Source organism: Bombus bifarius, unplaced genomic scaffold (assembly GCF_011952205.1).
Source record: "Bombus bifarius isolate JDL3187 unplaced genomic scaffold, Bbif_JDL3187 scf7180000010271, whole genome shotgun sequence".
Classification (NCBI taxonomy): Eukaryota; Metazoa; Arthropoda; class Insecta; order Hymenoptera; family Apidae; genus Bombus; species Bombus bifarius.
In genome coordinates this window covers 3,984,258-4,001,687 of record NW_022885586.1, presented here as the reverse complement: position 1 = coordinate 4,001,687, position 17,430 = coordinate 3,984,258, and the positions used below count along the sequence as shown (strand labels likewise).

The 17,430-nt window shown below is 36.4% G+C and overlaps 2 protein-coding genes across 5 annotated transcripts in view; both read right to left on the bottom strand.

Annotated features, from left to right (window-relative positions):
* Positions 1-4,939, bottom strand: LOC117216469 (neprilysin-1-like). 2 transcript variants are annotated; one of them, XM_033463176.1, is made up of 18 exons: positions 4,762-4,938; positions 4,560-4,651; positions 4,320-4,481; positions 4,180-4,263; positions 3,481-3,689; positions 3,200-3,421; positions 3,033-3,125; positions 2,829-2,970; positions 2,642-2,753; positions 1,677-1,770; positions 1,386-1,562; positions 1,217-1,317; positions 1,053-1,111; positions 915-966; positions 775-842; positions 564-703; positions 295-462; positions 1-204 (listed from the first exon to the last, which is right to left on the bottom strand). In XM_033463176.1, the coding sequence occupies exons 1-18, from the start codon at positions 4,779-4,781 to the stop codon at positions 22-24; spliced, it is 2,178 nt and encodes a 725-aa protein (XP_033319067.1). In that variant the 5' UTR covers positions 4,782-4,938; the 3' UTR covers positions 1-21. The 2 variants fall into 2 exon arrangements, with proteins under 2 accessions (XP_033319067.1, XP_033319068.1); XM_033463177.1 differs by lacking the exon at positions 1,386-1,562 and having other exon boundaries at positions 4,762-4,939.
* Positions 4,940-7,863: 2,924 nt separating this feature from the next.
* LOC117216319 (5-hydroxytryptamine receptor-like) overlaps positions 7,864-17,430 on the bottom strand; it is a 43,769-nt gene continuing 34,202 nt past the window's right edge. For all 3 annotated transcript variants that reach the window (XM_033462934.1, XM_033462938.1, XM_033462937.1), the window contains exons 3-6: positions 12,393-12,536; positions 11,104-11,259; positions 10,148-10,308; positions 7,864-9,051 (exon numbers count right to left, since the gene is read on the bottom strand). In XM_033462934.1, the coding sequence (XP_033318825.1) occupies positions 8,565-9,051; positions 10,148-10,308; positions 11,104-11,259; positions 12,393-12,536 (948 nt within the window). In that variant the 3' untranslated portion in view covers positions 7,864-8,564. The remainder of the gene's footprint in view (positions 9,052-10,147; positions 10,309-11,103; positions 11,260-12,392; positions 12,537-17,430) is intronic.

The following is a 17,430-nucleotide window of genomic DNA, read 5'->3' as shown; positions in this document are numbered from 1 at the left end:
CATTTAATTGAAATGTACCTGCTATATCTTCCATATGTTGCATTTCTTCTTAGGACTCATAGGGCTGCCCAGAGGACAGGAAAATGTAGCTGCGAAATCCTCATTGTTCGAAAGAGCCCCTATAGATCTTAATCGTCCAATACTATGTATGTCTAATTTGGCATCTGTGACTAACGTTTGGGAATCTCTGGTTTCACACCATAACTTAAAGAAAAAGAAGAAAAATCAAATGAAAAACAAACTAAAACATAAAATACATCGAAGAAATGTTTTATTTTTTATTAAAATGCGTACATTAGCAGACGATAGGAAGAAAATTTGATCATTGTTGAACATTTCCAAGCCAGGCAGTGTTGATTCTGGTTTGCCGTTTATTATTTCTCTTCGTTTGTACGCTTTAAACGCAGTTTTTAATCCCATGGTATCTGGCATATTTTCGTCGAAAGTCTGATTGCCATAATTCTGTTCGATAATTGACATATCAGTAATACTTATGTTTGATTGTAAAATTCTTGATAAATATTTATCGCAATGATACCGTCGTGAATGAGATAAATCATTACCTTGATTTTTGGACCAGAAGATGTCCCATCTAAAGTATAGTTGTCGTACTGATCAACGAAACACTGAGCACTTTTATAGTATTGCTTCGTCATTTCATCTGGCCAGTTTATTTCCTCGCCACGTTCATTGAAAAGACGCCCTGAAAATATCTGTAAGTTAATAAAACAGTCATAAAAATGATATAAATTTTGATGAAATAGAGCTACTTACTTAGCTCGTCAAATGGATGATGCAATTCGTGTGCTAATAAAAACCCAGTCAACGCGTAATTAATCGTACTGAAGGAAAAGATATCGTAATTAAAGATTCAGTGACCGAATGAGAATTTAAAGGGAAATTTTTTTACGTACTTTGGTTGATTTCTGCTGAAAAATGGTTCCTGTAAATTCACCAAGGGTACAGCTGTACAATTAGAAAAATCAAACCTTAGTGGCTTGATACATTACGTGTGTTTAATATATACATATAGCAAAATAAATGGCACTTACTAATTGAATTCGATTGGCTCAAATAAATTGCATTGAGAGTCAAAGGATCGATAATCCATCTATACATAAAAAGACAAATAAATGCTAAGCATTAAATTATAACAATACATAATTAATGCAAATTATAAGTTCAGATTAAATTAATTTTAAATACGAATATTTACGGTTCCGCTACATCTTTATACTTCAAAAGACGCAATTCCTTGAATTTATAATATCTCTGAACCTCCAATGCATTTTCAAAATACTTCGGTCCCATTGTAAGCTGTAAATTAAAGTTAAACCATGAAACTTTCCATTCTCAAGATTATTATAAATAAAAGATTGACAAACATTTGCAGAATAATTTTCCATGATAGTCGCGTTATTATACCAATCCGGGTAACCAATATTTTTTTTTATAAACTTAATTCTTCTTAAAGCCAAATCTTTTATCTTCTTGTTCGCCCAATTCGATTCTTTAATTTGTATCTTCATTTCCTCTTCTATGTCATCCAACGCATTCAATGCCTGATTTATCAGAAAACAAAAGTCTTATCTGTATAATTTAATCTGTCGACCTAACTTATATAATTCTTAATTTGCGCCCTTATTCTATCCATGTAAATGGTACGAGAATTTTACCGTTTCTATCATGTCGTCGGAGAAATATCTTCTTACGTATTCCACGTGCGCTACGACTTTCGTTAATTCCATCTTCTTGATGCACCAGTCCGACCTACGAATAATTCGAAAATAATCGCGCCACCAGCAACCAGGTAATTCGAACGGCTAATTTAAATTAAATCACCGCCACGTGCAGCTACATACGTGCACGTCATAATCTTAATTGCGCCATATTCGTATTTTACTCGAGTCGCTGTTCTACTTTCCACAGATGCTTCAAATTTAACGTGAGATATTTTCTGATTACTTAGTGCTTTCTAGATTCTATGTCATTGGACTACGAACGTTTATGCAACTTCGTACAATCGAAGAAACAAGTTTTTAAAATTCATACAAGAAATCGGGTATTTGTAAATTTGTAAATTACAAAATTTCTATGAAAAATTCCAAATTTAGAAGTTTTTCAGTTATGAAATTCCTATAAAAAACATAGAAAAATTATAATTAAAGAACGTAGAAAGAAGTTTGCTTCACTCGCTGAATATTATAAAGAGCACTGCACCGTGTTTATTTTATACATCAGCGTACATTATGTACGTTCTGCGCATTCTTGCACTTTTAATCTTTCCACGCTACGTATACTTTAGTAAATTGTTAATTAATCAATTTAATACGATAAATAAATTTCGAGTGAAACTACTCTCAAATTTTAGTGTATTACGTGCATTAAAATTTCTTCTTCTCTATAAAACAAAATCATTCGAGTAGATGTATATCTATTATCAATAATTAACAAAAATTAGTTTCTCCTACAAGCTAAAAAAGATTTGCTTTTGAAAGCATTAAATTTCACACAAATTCATAAACATTCGCAGTCTATTCAGCATAAGTCAATTGTAATTCATTTCGATCAATACTCAAACTCTACATTAACTTCTATGTTGATTCTATTTTATAAAAGTTCTATAATCTGTTATACGAACCTGTTTTCTTGCACGTTTGAATCATTTCCAGTCATTTTCTCATCCAATTCCCTCATTTCGTCGGTAGTCTCTGTGATCATCGATGAAACGAAGCTCCAATGAAGGTAATTCACTGTTTGACAAATAATAAGTGCATGGAACAAGTATTGTGAACAATTATATTCGTCTTAAATCATTATGATTTTACCTATGGTTCTGCTTGGAGTTTCATCGAGTAAGGGGATTAATTTCTCGTAGTAATCAGGTGAGGTTACTTTTAACATCGTGTCTTCAGAGATATCGATACCCGATTCATTAAAAATCCTCATTATCTTATCTATCCAATTTACCTGTAAGAAATACTTTTGTCAATTAACGATTCACTGAAAACCATTAAAAATAAAATATTTACCATGGATTTCTGTGTACGTGGCTTTAAATTATCGTACCATTTTTGGAAGCCTGCCACAGTCATATTTACATAATCATTTACCATACTACTTATCTGTAAATTATTGTTATAATTTTAGTCGGTGACAGAGTCCATAGTAAAGCAACTGTTTTCTAAACTAATGAAACCTTCAACAATTTCCATTCGAAATTAAATATATCTTCAATTTCCTCTTCTAACTGGCTGCTTGTTGTATTAAATCCTCCAGCCTCAGCTGTTTTCGAAATTATCTTCACAATGTACTTCCAATAACTAAAATCTCTTTTATCAGTGATTGTAAGTGTCACGTTGTCAGCTTCGAAAAATTCTTCGAGCATCCACGAATACGCTGGCATGTCGGGAACGTCTAACTAGAAATGTTTGAAGGAATTTGCAAAATTGTTACGTACGAACAGAATCGATTACTCACAACCACAGTCTCCTCTTTGGTATCACCATACGCCGTGACTCGGACATCATGCAACAAATTAGATCCTCTTAAATGAGCATAATAATCGTCGATATTCTGCCATTTCTGTTCACTGTCGTTCCACTTGTTTTTTCCTATTATTATCGGCCATCCACCGATTTCATTCAATATGAAGAGTATCGGTTCCATACCTCGCTTATTCATATCCTCTACGAGCAGTGGAAAATTATCGAACCGATACAATTTTCATGGATAATCTCTTTATAATGAAATTTAACAACATTTCCAATCGTTAAAGTATAATATCCTACAAAACCGGGGCAAAGTACCAGAACGGTCAAAATTAGCGATGTCTACTTTTTTATAGAACTTTTATGGATAATTATTATAACTTTCATGAAATCTTAACTTCTTCTAGATGTTTTATAACTTTACAAAATTTACAACAATTTCTACTTTGGATAGAAATTTTACAGCGTACAAGTCTTATGATTTCCCATTTTTTCCATAGAAATTTCATAAATTTGCAAAACGTTAACATTTATGTATTTTGTATTTTTTATGCGTTTCTTCAATTAGATTTCATTTCAATTTCTCTGGTATTTTATATTTAAGTCACCAGTATTAATTTCGAATTAATTATTGTCTATCGTGTAGTGGCCAATCGTTTATAAATTAGTAATTTAATTAGATCACTACCTGTGTTCATACAAGTTTTGTACCATTGTTTCGCAACCTTTACCGGTGAGGTTTCGTCGCCTCGCAGCTTCATCTTCATCATTTCTGCAAAATTCTGTTCGTCATCCCCAAAGGGAATTTACGAAACGGGTGAAACTTACCCTCGATTCTTCTTTTGTTCTCGTTGTCAGAAATGGCTCGCAATTGCCAGGAATTCTCTCCAAGTGGAAGCGAATGTATCGTTGGCCAGTTGCCGCATGCATATTCATAGAAGTCCACGCAGGGATCCGCGGATGCGTTCATGTTCGTTAGTATCCTCGTAGCTGTTTTATACGATCGTCAAAGAAAACGTTCCCTTATTATTTTCTCCCAGCTGTTTTCTATTTTGAATAAAACTTTACCGAATCTTTTACACTCCTCAGTTAAACACACGGAACGCCCATCGTTTGTTACATCGGTCGCTCTTGCATCGATGAAAATTATCAAAGAGGATCTGTATAACAACTGAGAATGATTTTGTCTGATTCTACATAATTGTCGTAATAGTGTAATTGAAATGAAATAATTTGAATAAAAAGGAAAATAAATTGAATTGTTACGTACAGGCAAATTTCAAGCAACATCGTCTGCGAAATAATACCGTTAATGTTCACGACAATACTAATTATCGAATCTGAATTTCCAGCGTTTATTACAGAGCCAAATAGCCGATAATAATTTTATATCACGGAGGCGTTATACGATATCTCTATTAATTGGTCACTCGAATGATTTTTGCATCGACATTTCCCCGTACATTTGTCGCCGTGCAATTCGTTGCACACTCGCCAGACAGAATTTCGAAAATAATTTCTTCTCATTGTATTATCAGAAAATCAAATCGTACAACGTATTTCATTTCTATCTATCGGTGCCTCTAAAAAGATATTTCAGAAACGTTTAGCGCCTCTGTCAGCTTTTAAACGAAACATCGATTGTTAATATCGCGAATTGCTGATTAGGAGTAATAGTATCAGTATTTCCTGGCCAGTGACTCGAACATTTCTGCATATATCGCGACTGTAATGTTTCATTAGACTCTGTTTGCTTTGGTAATGTTCCACTGTCGTCGAAAATAATAAAGACATATTGTCCAATTACGAGAGGGAACATTCGTTATATTATTCGATCGATGTGTCGCCGCTAATAATTATCGCTCATCAGTATGTTCGACGGTGAAATATGGCATGGTAACCGTCGAACAATTCATTCGTTAAATCAACAAAAATTCTCACGTCGACGAGCAAGAACCTCTGATAAAGCCCGAGTGGAAATTTTCTCTCGTTTTCTCACGATGCAACAACGCGGTTGATAAACAGCTTTCTTTTTTGAGAAAATAACGAAAAAAGAGAGAGGGAGAGGGAGGGAGAGAGAGAGAGAGAGAGAAAGCGGACAAGCTGATAGGAAGCAAAGAACGGAATATCAAGTTGACGTCAGCCGAACGATTTAGCCAACGGTTTTTCAAACTGTTGCATTTATTTACATCAGTGATTGCAAAGAAATAATATACATACGAAGCATCGTTGTAAACGTTCTGGTATTTTTTCGTTTCTCGTCTCGTGTTTCCTCGCCTCTCTTTTTTAAAACGTATTTATGTTTCCTACGTTTTTACGCCACATTCGAACACCATGGGACTTCTCCTCGACCTCGTTTATTTTAATATTGCATCATCGAAAAAGGGCGCAATCTTAAGCTAATTAAATCGCTGGACAAATAGTACACATTTCTGTACTACAGTCGCTTAGTATACGTTTTCTTCGTTCATCTCGCTGTTTCTTATTTTATTTCGATCTTCGCATTGCTCTACAGAGTTCGAAGGGTCTACCACCGAACGCTGATATAACGACGATAACTCGCTAGTAGATAGAGTATGCATTCGTACATAGTAAGGCGTTATTGGACGATCGTTGATACAATCTTCTGACGATTTACGAGCACGTAGCTTGTCGCTTTACGTGTCTGGATATAAGATTTTGGAAACTTGATAAAAGAAAAATGATGTAAAAATAAGTAGAATAATTACGTCGTTGAAATGGGAGGGAAAAGCAAAGAGTGCATGGAATTAAAATAAACAGATGCAGAGTCGATTGAAATATTATAATTAATATTCAGAGGAGAAGGAAAAAGTGTTCGGTAAATAGTTGTGCTATAAAATTACGATAAAAGACTGAAAGGACAGGGAATTACAAAAAAAAAAAAAAAAAAATGTAAAATCAAATGAAACATTGATTCGTCTAGTTTTTATTATATCACCATATGGAGGAAACGAGACGAATATATGTTATAATTTAATATTAACGCAAATATTCAGAAAGAAACTTATTCATTGGAAAATCATATAAACGTTTAAACATATTAAGGATAAAATTAAAGGTGCAAAGAATTACACAAAGAGCGCGATCGATCGAAATATTAATGAAAATATCCAGAAGGAAAGGAAGAGGCATTTAATAAAAGATTTGATTAAAGCTAAAGCTGCAGTGAATTATTAAAAATCACGACTGAGATATCAAAGAAATTGGAAAGAAGGAAGGAACCAATTATTCGATGAAACATTTTTTTTAAATCAACCAGCTTATAAAAAGTGTTCCCTTCTTCGAAGAAAACACGATTCAGATGTGTATGCACGATCGTGGAACATTAACAGAGCGTGGAAGGCGGTCTCTTCCGACGTGTCCCGCACCAAATCGAAATCGTGAGCAATCGAACGCGACACGGAAGCGCAAAATTTCGATCACCTGCTATTCGAGAACAACGATGCGAACTAGCTGGCGCAAGCTGATCGACCTGGCCGCCTTTTTCTTTATCACCGATTCATTTAAATACCTTAGGGAAGGAAGATTATTTGCTATAGAAACGCCATAGTATTTACAACAGGACGACGTTAACGCGTCGTTCCGATTCACGAATTCAATGGAACATCAGTGGAAACTACGATATCATTTTTTTTTTTACTTCTTTTTCTTTTTTGATGAAGAGAAATCGACGATCTATTTTCATCGTCGATGGCCTAACTCTATGTTATCTTTAATCGATATTATTTTTTTTTTTTGTTTTTTTTTTAAGACGATCTCAGAACGATTTTGTGAGCAGCAACGAAAAAAATGAACGTTTATACATATGTACGCGATAGTTGTTGCGTATACGTTATTCGTGACGCCAATATTTCGAACGATTCGAGCAATCAGGAGAAATTAATCGATTTTAATTACCTTTCCTCTCGACGTGCCTCGGTAAATATACGATAGTTCTAATTTACATAATATATCGATCACATAATAGATCGTTGACGTATCGTCTAATTAAATCACCAGCAATTTCTGTGGATCTAGGAATTACAGTAAATCGAATGAAATTTTCCTGTTTCATCGTACGTTAATCGTAAAGCATAAGTTACTAGACAATTCTATTCAGACGACGTTCCCTTCATTGAAATCTTGAAATAATCGATCGGAACTATCGTAAAGGCGTCAACTGGGTCACTGGTAATCCACCAATCCGAGATTTCAATCGCTCTCTCGTTTCTCCGCTTTTGATCCGCCCCATTCTGTTCGAAAGTATTTTGGCGGTCCTTCCAGTCGTTAATTAAACGTTAGTAGATAAAGTATCTTTATTTTATTGTTAGACATATCCGAGGAATACAGAGCTATTTTAAAGACGGGATTCTTCGCGTAAGATGCAGCGTTATATTAGAAACAGTCGTTTCGATGGAAACAGCCGTCGAATCGGCCACGCAAAATGTCTTTTAATTTCTAAAAATCGCGTCGTTGCACGGGAAACTCTTCCGGGCAACGTCGACTACGTGTAAATTTTGAACACATTCGCTGCTATGTATTTAAATATTACTTGTCCATTTCTGGAATTGCAAATTTTTCTTCGTCGAAAGCGTCTTTATCTTGAGTAACAATTATTTCTTTATTCCACGCTTTCTTCTAGTCTTTTTAGGTCATTCTATAACACGCGAAAGCTCAACAATTGCGCCAGTAGAGCCTCCTACTGTGAAATAATCAGAGCAACGTACCGTGTGCGTCGACGGGATCGCTAATCCTTAGATAATTAAATCGGCACACAATATACGTCAATAGCAGCGAAAGTGTTAGCCTCGATCAGCATCCAAATGGCCGATAAACTCGTCGTTCGAACGAAATCTTTCAGGGGACAAATTTCTACGGTATCTCTAAGGTTTGCCTAAGTACGATACGGCATTTGAACGTAGCATTTGAACTATTCCAAAGGAGAGGAAGGAATTAATAATAACTCTTTTATGTACAAGATGATCGTTCATCATTCATCCATGCATCTGTTCAATTTCACTCACTGCTCATTCTCTTGTCGCGTTCCATTTTTCATCGAATTTAAATCCACTGTCAGCGAATTATCCTGGAACCACCGCAAAGTATCCTCTTGAAGGCTTGCCTGAACTCTGGTGAAAATACCGTGTATATCACAGGGTTCAGGGTGCTGTTGAAGTAGCCCAGCCACAGGAAGACGCTCGCTATTAGCTCCGGTGGCTCGCAGGCCTCGCACGTGGCACGAAGCAACGCGACCAAGAAGAAAGGCAACCAACACGCGACGAACGCCCCGGTGATTATCGCAAGCGTTTTCGCAGCTTTCCTCTCGCGTTTCGACTCGATCGTCTCGCGTGTTTTCTTGCTCGAGGAGGTCGAATGGCTGCTAGAAGGATTGGTGACGGTAGTCGTCGTGGTAGTCGTTGTCGTTGACACTGTTGACGGTGTGACGGTGGTCGACTGCGTCGCGTTCGCGCCGTTGTACGACGACGACTTCTCCGGCGAGATCGACGAATGGTCCGGCGTGGATCTTGTTATGGTGAACGCTGTTGACTCCTCCCTCGGTCTGAAATGTACGTCAGTTTTAATCAAGCTGCGATTAAAATTATTTTTGATCTCCTTAGGTGGATAGAGATATTTTATACTGTCATACAAAAGTACAGGGATGTTTCATTGTGTTTCATAGAACGTAAATTTCATTAGAAAATTAGCAATACGCCTGTGTTAATCGAATGAGAATTAATATCGATTCTGCAGTATTGGCTCGACAGAAATATTCTATGTTTGCCTAAAAGTATGTGGACATTTGGTTATTTGCGATAGACATTTGTAAATCATGTGGATTATTTGAATTTGGTAGGATTTCATCCTCTATTGGAGCTGTCGCAAAGTATAAAATATAGTTAAATAATGATGCTAAATATTAACGCGCAATAAAAAGATTGGTATTTGCAAGTGTCAAACGTTATGAAGCAATTTTGTTGTTTTTAAAGAGTTGTCGATTCATTTGGTTGTCAAACTATACTTACATAAAATGCATAAGATTCGTTCAAATTGATAGACTATAATCCTGGCAGTAATATTTAAAAAACCAATGATGCTTCGATAAATTATATATTTAATTTTAATATAAATATCGATAAGTCTTTCAATGAATTTGTATTTCGTGCGATGTATGGACACATTTCGAGACTAGTCGTTTGGTTTCTGAAAAATCCCACCCCATTCACTTTGTTCCATTACTAAAATTAGACAATATCCAGAAAATGGAATTTATCAGTTTGATATCTTAGTAGTTCAATGAATTTATCGATTCTCCAAGAAGATAGTAAATGTTTCCCTGGAATCCTAAGTTTTCCATTAATTCATACGTTTTGCTATCACGTTCAAGTATTTTTTATGCAAATAGACCAAAACGTCCACACATTTATGAGCAACAGCGTACGTTTAACAAGATTTCTGCTAGAAATGCCACGTAATGCAACGTAACGTTAACAAGCTGTTACGTATAAGTATTCTCAGCGATTCAGCAACGTAATTAGTCTGTGGCGCGCAAGAAACCGGCCTCGTGAAAATCACGAATGGGGAAGGATAGTTAAGGCACGCCGCTAACGAGCCTCGCAACCGTGTATCTATTCAGATTCGTGGGGGAGAAGCGGAACCTTCTTGTGACGAGTCTAAGGATGCCTCTTCTTTCACGAGGTGGTTGCACGATAGTTCCTGGTCTCTTTCTGATTCGCTTTCGTGCCGCCTGAAATATCCTCCAGTACAGGAATAGAATAACGAGCAGCGGCAGGTAGAAAGTGGTGCACGTGGCAAAAATCTGCAAATATATTTAAGAAAATTTCACACAATCGAATAGTAAGTATTTCTTATATATATAGGAAAGGTCATACGTTCCTAAAAAAAAAAAAAAAAGAAGAAATGATATCGTTATGCAATAACGGGCGAGTAATATCGTTACGTAACGAGTTTCAATTGAATGAATTTCAATTTCACAGGAAGATTACTCCGGTTAACAAACACTGGTGTTTGTCACAGTGAATATTTGCATTGGTCTTCGTGTATTTTTTTTCGCTGAATTCCAATCTGTGATCAGATTTTTTTCAATCACGCAGAGTTTTTATTATTTATGGAAGAGTAATTTTAGAATTCAATATGTTGCCAACCAATTCTATATCGAAACTTTCTTTTCATTTGATCCTTGTATATAATATGTGTTTCTGTCGCCTTGCTCGATATTTCCAACATATTTTCAAAAATATATCGCTCCCTACAAAATAAACTTTTCATTTGTTTTCTAAATAAACATCGTATCTATCATATTCTTCGACTATCTGGCAAATAGTCCTTCTTCCAGCATTTCATATTATACTCCTGTTTACCTAGCAAATGATATAAACGTCAGAAAATCAACAAAGATACACTTGTCGTATGTTTCGTGTGTGATTTTTATTTCTGTATTCAGCACAAAGACAATTGAACCTTATACGCGACGAAAAAAAATTAATTTGTAGACCGCTGTCACCAGATTCGATTTATAACGGATTAATAAAGGTGTAGAGATGTAATTTCGAAATAACTCGAGGAAGATTCTGATTTATCAAGGGGCAGGTACCTGGTATGCAGGGTCCTGCGACACGAGACACGTCCCATCCGCTATACGGTCCAAATAATCAGGATCCTTCCAGCCAAGTTGAGGCGCCAACGAGATTCCTAAGGACACCAACCAGACGGCGACGATCAACATACCGATCCGTCGTGGATTCCTTGCCTGAAAGTAAAGAAATTCTTTCACCGGCTATCACACTCGAGAATTGACGAGTCCTCGTAACTCGAGGATTCCCTTTTCTCTTCAAAATATTTTTATAATGACCCGTTCGAAATTAATATTCAGATCGAGGCCAAAGAAGACTGCATATCGATGATATTTGCAGGATTAAAATAGTAAAACCGTTTTCAAAGTGGCCTGAAACGTTTTCACCTCATTGGTTCGAGATAATCAGCTTAGTCGATTGCAACAGTATCACGCGATCATAAATCTCGGATTCCATAGCAGCAACTATCTCCAACATGCGATGGGATATCGTGGGATTCAGATTCGATTAGCTATTGACTGTTAGGGATAGGACGGTGGATTGATTACTAGATACGAGTAGGAAATTTCGATATACTCGTCGATTCTCAAACAGAATTTCCATGTAGAAATTTAACCTTCGGATAATAACGCGTGGATAACCTACGTAAGGTTGTTTTATCGCGCGCTATACCGACGATTATCATCTTATGGCACGGATAACCTAATTAAAATTCAAACTGTACGTTACCAAAACGATTGAAATTAAGATAAATTACACACAGATTAATTAAAAAAGATTCTGCGGCACGTTAAAAAATGCAAAAAATATATTCAATCTAATAGACAATGTAAGGAAAAATTGATTGGTTGGTTTTGACCAAATATGAAAAATTCTTAATTGTTTGAAAATCGCGGTTCCACATCTAACTGGACGTTAGTCGGGTATAGCGACTCAAATTTCCAATTTGTCCGGCAATTTTACTATAAAAGAAATCACGAGTTATTTCACGATACGGCGCATGAAACAATGCAATGTTTTCGTGTAAAAACAGACTAAACATTCTATGAGCGTACATGCAATAATCCTACTAATTACATCCTCCGTTTTAATGATCTCTGGTCGTACAAAGGGAAGCAGGACACCGAGCTCGATTATCGAGTCGCATTCTACGATCAATATACACGAGCGTTTCCACGTCCCAGCATATCCTAATCTCCTTCTCGATACTGTCATCCCTCCGGGGTCCACGCGATCGTGACGTAAGTTCGTCATTCGTTACCGTTCTAGTCTCACGAACTACCTGCAGACCGCGACAGTGTTAATTAACCTGTATATAATTGAGATCGGTGACTGCCCAATATCTGTCGACCGCGATAGCCACCAGATGCAATATCGAGGCAGTGCAGCAGAGGACGTCGCTGCTGGTCCACATGTCGCAAAGCCCAGGTCCCAACGACCATCCCGCGTTTATCTGCAATAAACAGAATTATCTGTTAAAGGGGTATACGTCGATGTGTCGTCGTGATGTCGTTCGATCGATCACCACGTGAATGAGAATCTTAAGGGTCGGCCTGAACAAGTTCATTGTCACGTGTCATCGATATCGTACCATACGTATTATGTCTTATTCAAGCTGTGTTGTTTGAAGGATAAGTAGATTCATTATCATATGTAGACTGTACGCGTTTATGGAGATTCGTGTTCTTACGATATACATAATAAGAAACGAATGGATAACAATTTGTCTCACCCTCTAGATTAGAGTTTCTTAAATTATGGGACGCGGATATTTTTTACAATCGCTATGCAAAATGTCAACTATCTACCGTTAAAGAATTCAGGAAAATTTATCGAGTTATTAATCGACATTAAGTATAAAACACCAGCTTTTGAAGAAATCGTTTATATGGATTTTAATTCAGAAGTAGCACAGAATTCCCAGCAGTTTTTAAAATGGTCTTAAACACGCTTCTAACTTTTTATAAACATCTATTGCCTATACACATCGAGATTGAATTAGTGTGAACGAGAAATTTGTATAAATTAATCTTATTTCGAAACCAACAGACAAAAATTAATGAAATGTACGTATAAATACGTACAGTAAACTCGAAATATCGATTAACTATGAAAAACATCGTAGATGCTGTGACATGTGAAATATTTAGTCTGGATTTAATTCTTTATACAAGAATAAACAAGCACATTTGTCTCGTCAATATAAATAAATAAAAATAAATATTAAATATTAACATATAAAAATTTAATTTTATCCTAATCAGCAGCAATAAGTGATCGAATTATAAATGTAACAATGAATTATTTAAAATCCAACTTCTATCGCTTATTATCCATTACTGTTTTATTTGTATTTATTTTATGTACGGTTTTATGTACATAACCGATAAATTAGAGTTGCGTAAAATTTTCAGGGCCGAAACAGGGGTCACGAATGGAAAAGTTTCAAGAAGCGCAGCTGTAGAAGTTATGAATGGAGAAGGTGCTAGCGACATGAAATACTCACTTTGTTCTTTAATTAATTGTTAGGAAGACTGAGAACAGTTAGCGTATTGCAAATTCATAGGTACATTTATCAGAGCGACTGAAGAAATGGAACTGAAATGAAAATCCATTATATTAAAGTGTCATTTTTTTAATGACAGAAGGAAGAAAATTTTCAAACAATTTATTCAATTACTCGCACAATAACGATATGTAACGTTCTCGTCCCAGTCATAAAATATTTTCTAATATTAATATTCGGCAAACGATAAAAATGTACATGGAAGTGAAAGGATATGCTAACAAAGATATCTTCTTCACTTCAGGATTATTAAAACGTAGATTGTTTACCATTTTCCATGTGGTTGTTCAAAGTCTGCGACCGTAGATAAAATTTCTATTTGTTTCCTAGGTAGATGCGCGAGGAATTGATTTTTCGCTTTTATTACCGAGACGGAATCTCTTCTCTTTCGCTACGTCCCACCTAGCTAATCATCTGCTAGCTGCCTCCGTGTGCATTAGCCTGTTTCTCGAATAATATTCAAAACGAACGTAAAGTCATTAACGAAATGTCATTCCAGTTTTGCCGGAGCATCATTTCGTTGCATTTGATGGAGGAGTCTAATTACAACGTCTCTTATAGGAGAAAATATGTCTAACAAAAACAGAGAAGGATCTCGACGGCTTGAAATTGTAATATCAGTTTGCTGCGACGCGAAACTACAGTAATAACAGGCGACATAATGAAAATTACTGCAGTGGTGGACCCTCGGCTGCAGAAATTCTCAGCAACTACCGGGAAAACTCCGCGTAGAAGCAGCTATCGTAGTCTTCAATGGTACTTCATGGACATGAAAATTCTGCCGCTTTTATCGGTGACAAGCGCGAACTACGTTGAACGCTCATTTCCAATTTGCCACACGCGCAAACACTGAAACTGTCGATACTAAATAACACGCGTCTCGTTACAAACTTGAAAACTTTCCCTCAATTTCGTTATACCCGCTATTCGCCTTCCGCGTTGTATAAAAGTGCAAAAAATTGCACGCGTGTCCGTTTTTCTTCGTATCCCATTCGGCGAGAAAAAGAAAATAAAGAACAGCGGGGGGAAAAAATACGGGGAAGAGCACCATTGCGAAAATACCAGCTTTAATGGTACATGTACGTTCCATGAACGTGGTTTCTAACCGAATACGCTAAATAAAACATTCAGACAGTTATATGTGTATATTCGCGAGATTGGCGCAACGTGTTTATCTTGAATGTTTAAAAGCAATCATTAACACATAACCAACAGAGAGGCCGACATAAAATACGACCTACAGTGGTGTAGTCACGGCGCTTTCGATAAAAACGGCCCACGCGATTCATGCGTTTATTGTTGCTGATACCGTAAATGTGAAACAATGAGATTAAATGCATTTCAGTTATCGTGCGGTTTGATAAATCTAGTGCGAGCAACCTGGTAACCGGAAACGATTTACATTCTTCAGATTCTTTACATTAGTTCTAGAGGGTGGTCGGTAACTGGCGGTACAAGCGGAAAGGGGGTGATTCTACGCGAAAAAAGAAGTCGAAAATATGGAATAAAAATTTTTCGTTCGAGGCTTTGTTTTTGAGAAAATCGACTTTGAATTTTCGCTCGATACGCGTGCGGTACGTTATAACAAATCTCTCTGTAGATCGTTGTCTCGATGGAAAAATTAAAAAAAAAAAAATTAAAAAAGAATTAAAAAAAAATTTTTTTATTCTATATTTTCGACTTCTTTTTTCACGTACAATCACGCCCTTTCCGCTTGTACCACCAGTTACCAACCACCCTGTATATTTCTACACTTGCACATTTCTATCCTATTTCATATTTCCTATTCCTACATTTCTATTCAAAAATTTGTTTACTTACTATACCTTTCCTGATCCCCATTCTTCGGATATTTTTACTGATACTCCAAATTCATGCAAAACTTCTAAATATTAGTACTCCAACTCATTTATACGCTTGCCGAACAACTAGAACCATTTTGATTATCCACGCACAGATCAAATGATCACAGTAAATTGATACAAATCCTCATAGTCACGGAAAGACTTCAACTTTGACCATAAAAATTGTCCACAGAAAGTCAACATTTTGTTACTAAAATCTACTGAGTAGATGGAGAAACGCATGCCTTTTAATCCCGTTTTTGTTTCATCCCGATATCTCAAACGGTTTTCGAGATATAAGCGTTCATAGTGTCCTTATGTCCCCTAAGATAATGCAAGGACGTCGGACGACCTTGCCATCGCCCTATATCGTTCCCAGGAACAGTAGAAGAAACCGTCCAGTTAGCGTCTATCGCTGACCAGCGCGTTTGACGCGAGCTTATGATAAGACAGTGACGAGTCGCGAGAGAAAAGCGCGAGCAGGCGACAAGGACAGAGACAATAAACGGCTGAAAATTACCATCGTCTTTACACGGTGATATCTCCGGAACCGGAAGTTGTATCGTGATAAATGAGAAAGTATTTTAAAGGTGAAGCTTCCACGCTTCCGCTAATCGTTCACTCATTGATCAGAAGTTACTATCTTCAAAGTTACAGCGGTTCAAAGTTTTGCTAATTTCAATTCGGCTCAATCGACTTTCTGCATGAATTTTATGATAAATATGTTAATTTCTGTGGAAAGTTTGCTTACGACAAGTTTGTTAGCAGTGGAACGAAGATTCTAAATTGGTTTGGAATTTACTACATGTACTCTGCATAAAGTGAGTTGATTAATTTTGTTTATTGTTTATTCACGTTGATTGATGTAGCAGTTTTATGAGTTATATTTACTTGTTGATTCAGGAATGAGACGACAGTAACTCTGTACGTGTACTGAAAGTCTGGCGAGTTGCAAAAATTTACTCATAATGTTGCTGTTGTTAGTAGCGATCGCTCATTTCTCTGATGTTTCGTGTAAGCTCGTAACATGTGCTCGGGGAATTGCTTCTTCCTACTAGAAGACACGTATGCTTGAATGTATAGTTCTCGAAGTTATGAGTTTTGCCGACGCAGAGAACAAAGAATAGGAGGTAAATAAAAGGAAAAGCAGCGTACTTTATGAAGGACCCTTTGCGTTAGAAAAGAGCGAGGATCCTTTCTTTGCCTTCCCTTGTGTATCTCTCTTATACCTCGCATAAACGAGAACGAATAAAAATTTGTCGTCTCAACCTTCCTCCATTCTAGCTTTTTCCCCTCGTGAAACTTTCCATATTAAAAGAATCACGCAGTTAATTAAATGTTAATGAAAGTACGCGCGTTAACTCGTACGTAGGAGGAAGCTTATCTTAATAGGAAGAAGAAAGGAGTACATTTTTTCGTGCTATATTTTTGAAACAATTTTTCTAATCTTCTCCTAGCAGGAAATGTACATATCAAAACCTACGCGTAGAAAGTTAATTGAACGAAACTATCGTACTCCATGTCGATCAAAATTCTCTCGTATCGATGTAGTTTTGTTGTTCTTCGAGCGCGAATGTATCGAAAATTGATTCGATAAATATGCGTGGCTCGTTAATTACAAATATCGGATGACCCTCGTCCATGGTCTTTATATTCAGCGTCGTTCATTATCATGATGTTTAATAAACTATTAATAATTTATCACTATTTATTAATAATTTTCTAAAGTAATAAAAATGGCGATTGTGTCCGATATGAAAGCAAACCGGAGTGCGAGTCTTCTATTCAAAGGCGTTCGTGCACAGAAATCCTAAATCACGAGAAGGTGGAAAGAAAAACAAAGCTGATGCGAGTGGTAAAATAGGAGCGACGATTGATTTAATACGTTGTCCCATTTTTCGAATCCCTGAAGAGCGTTCGGTGTCGCTTACCGAGCG

Excerpts from the sequence above, each read along its gene's own strand:
- LOC117216469 (XM_033463176.1), bottom strand. The coding sequence starts at position 4,781 with ATGTTGCTTGAAATTTGCCT. Across the intron at positions 3,690-4,179 it reads CAAAACTTGTATGAACACAG|AGGATATGAATAAGCGAGGT; the intron begins GTAGTGATCTAA and ends CACTGCTCGTAG. Across the intron at positions 2,971-3,032 it reads CACGTACACAGAAATCCATG|GTAAATTGGATAGATAAGAT; the intron begins GTAAATATTTTA and ends TATTTCTTACAG.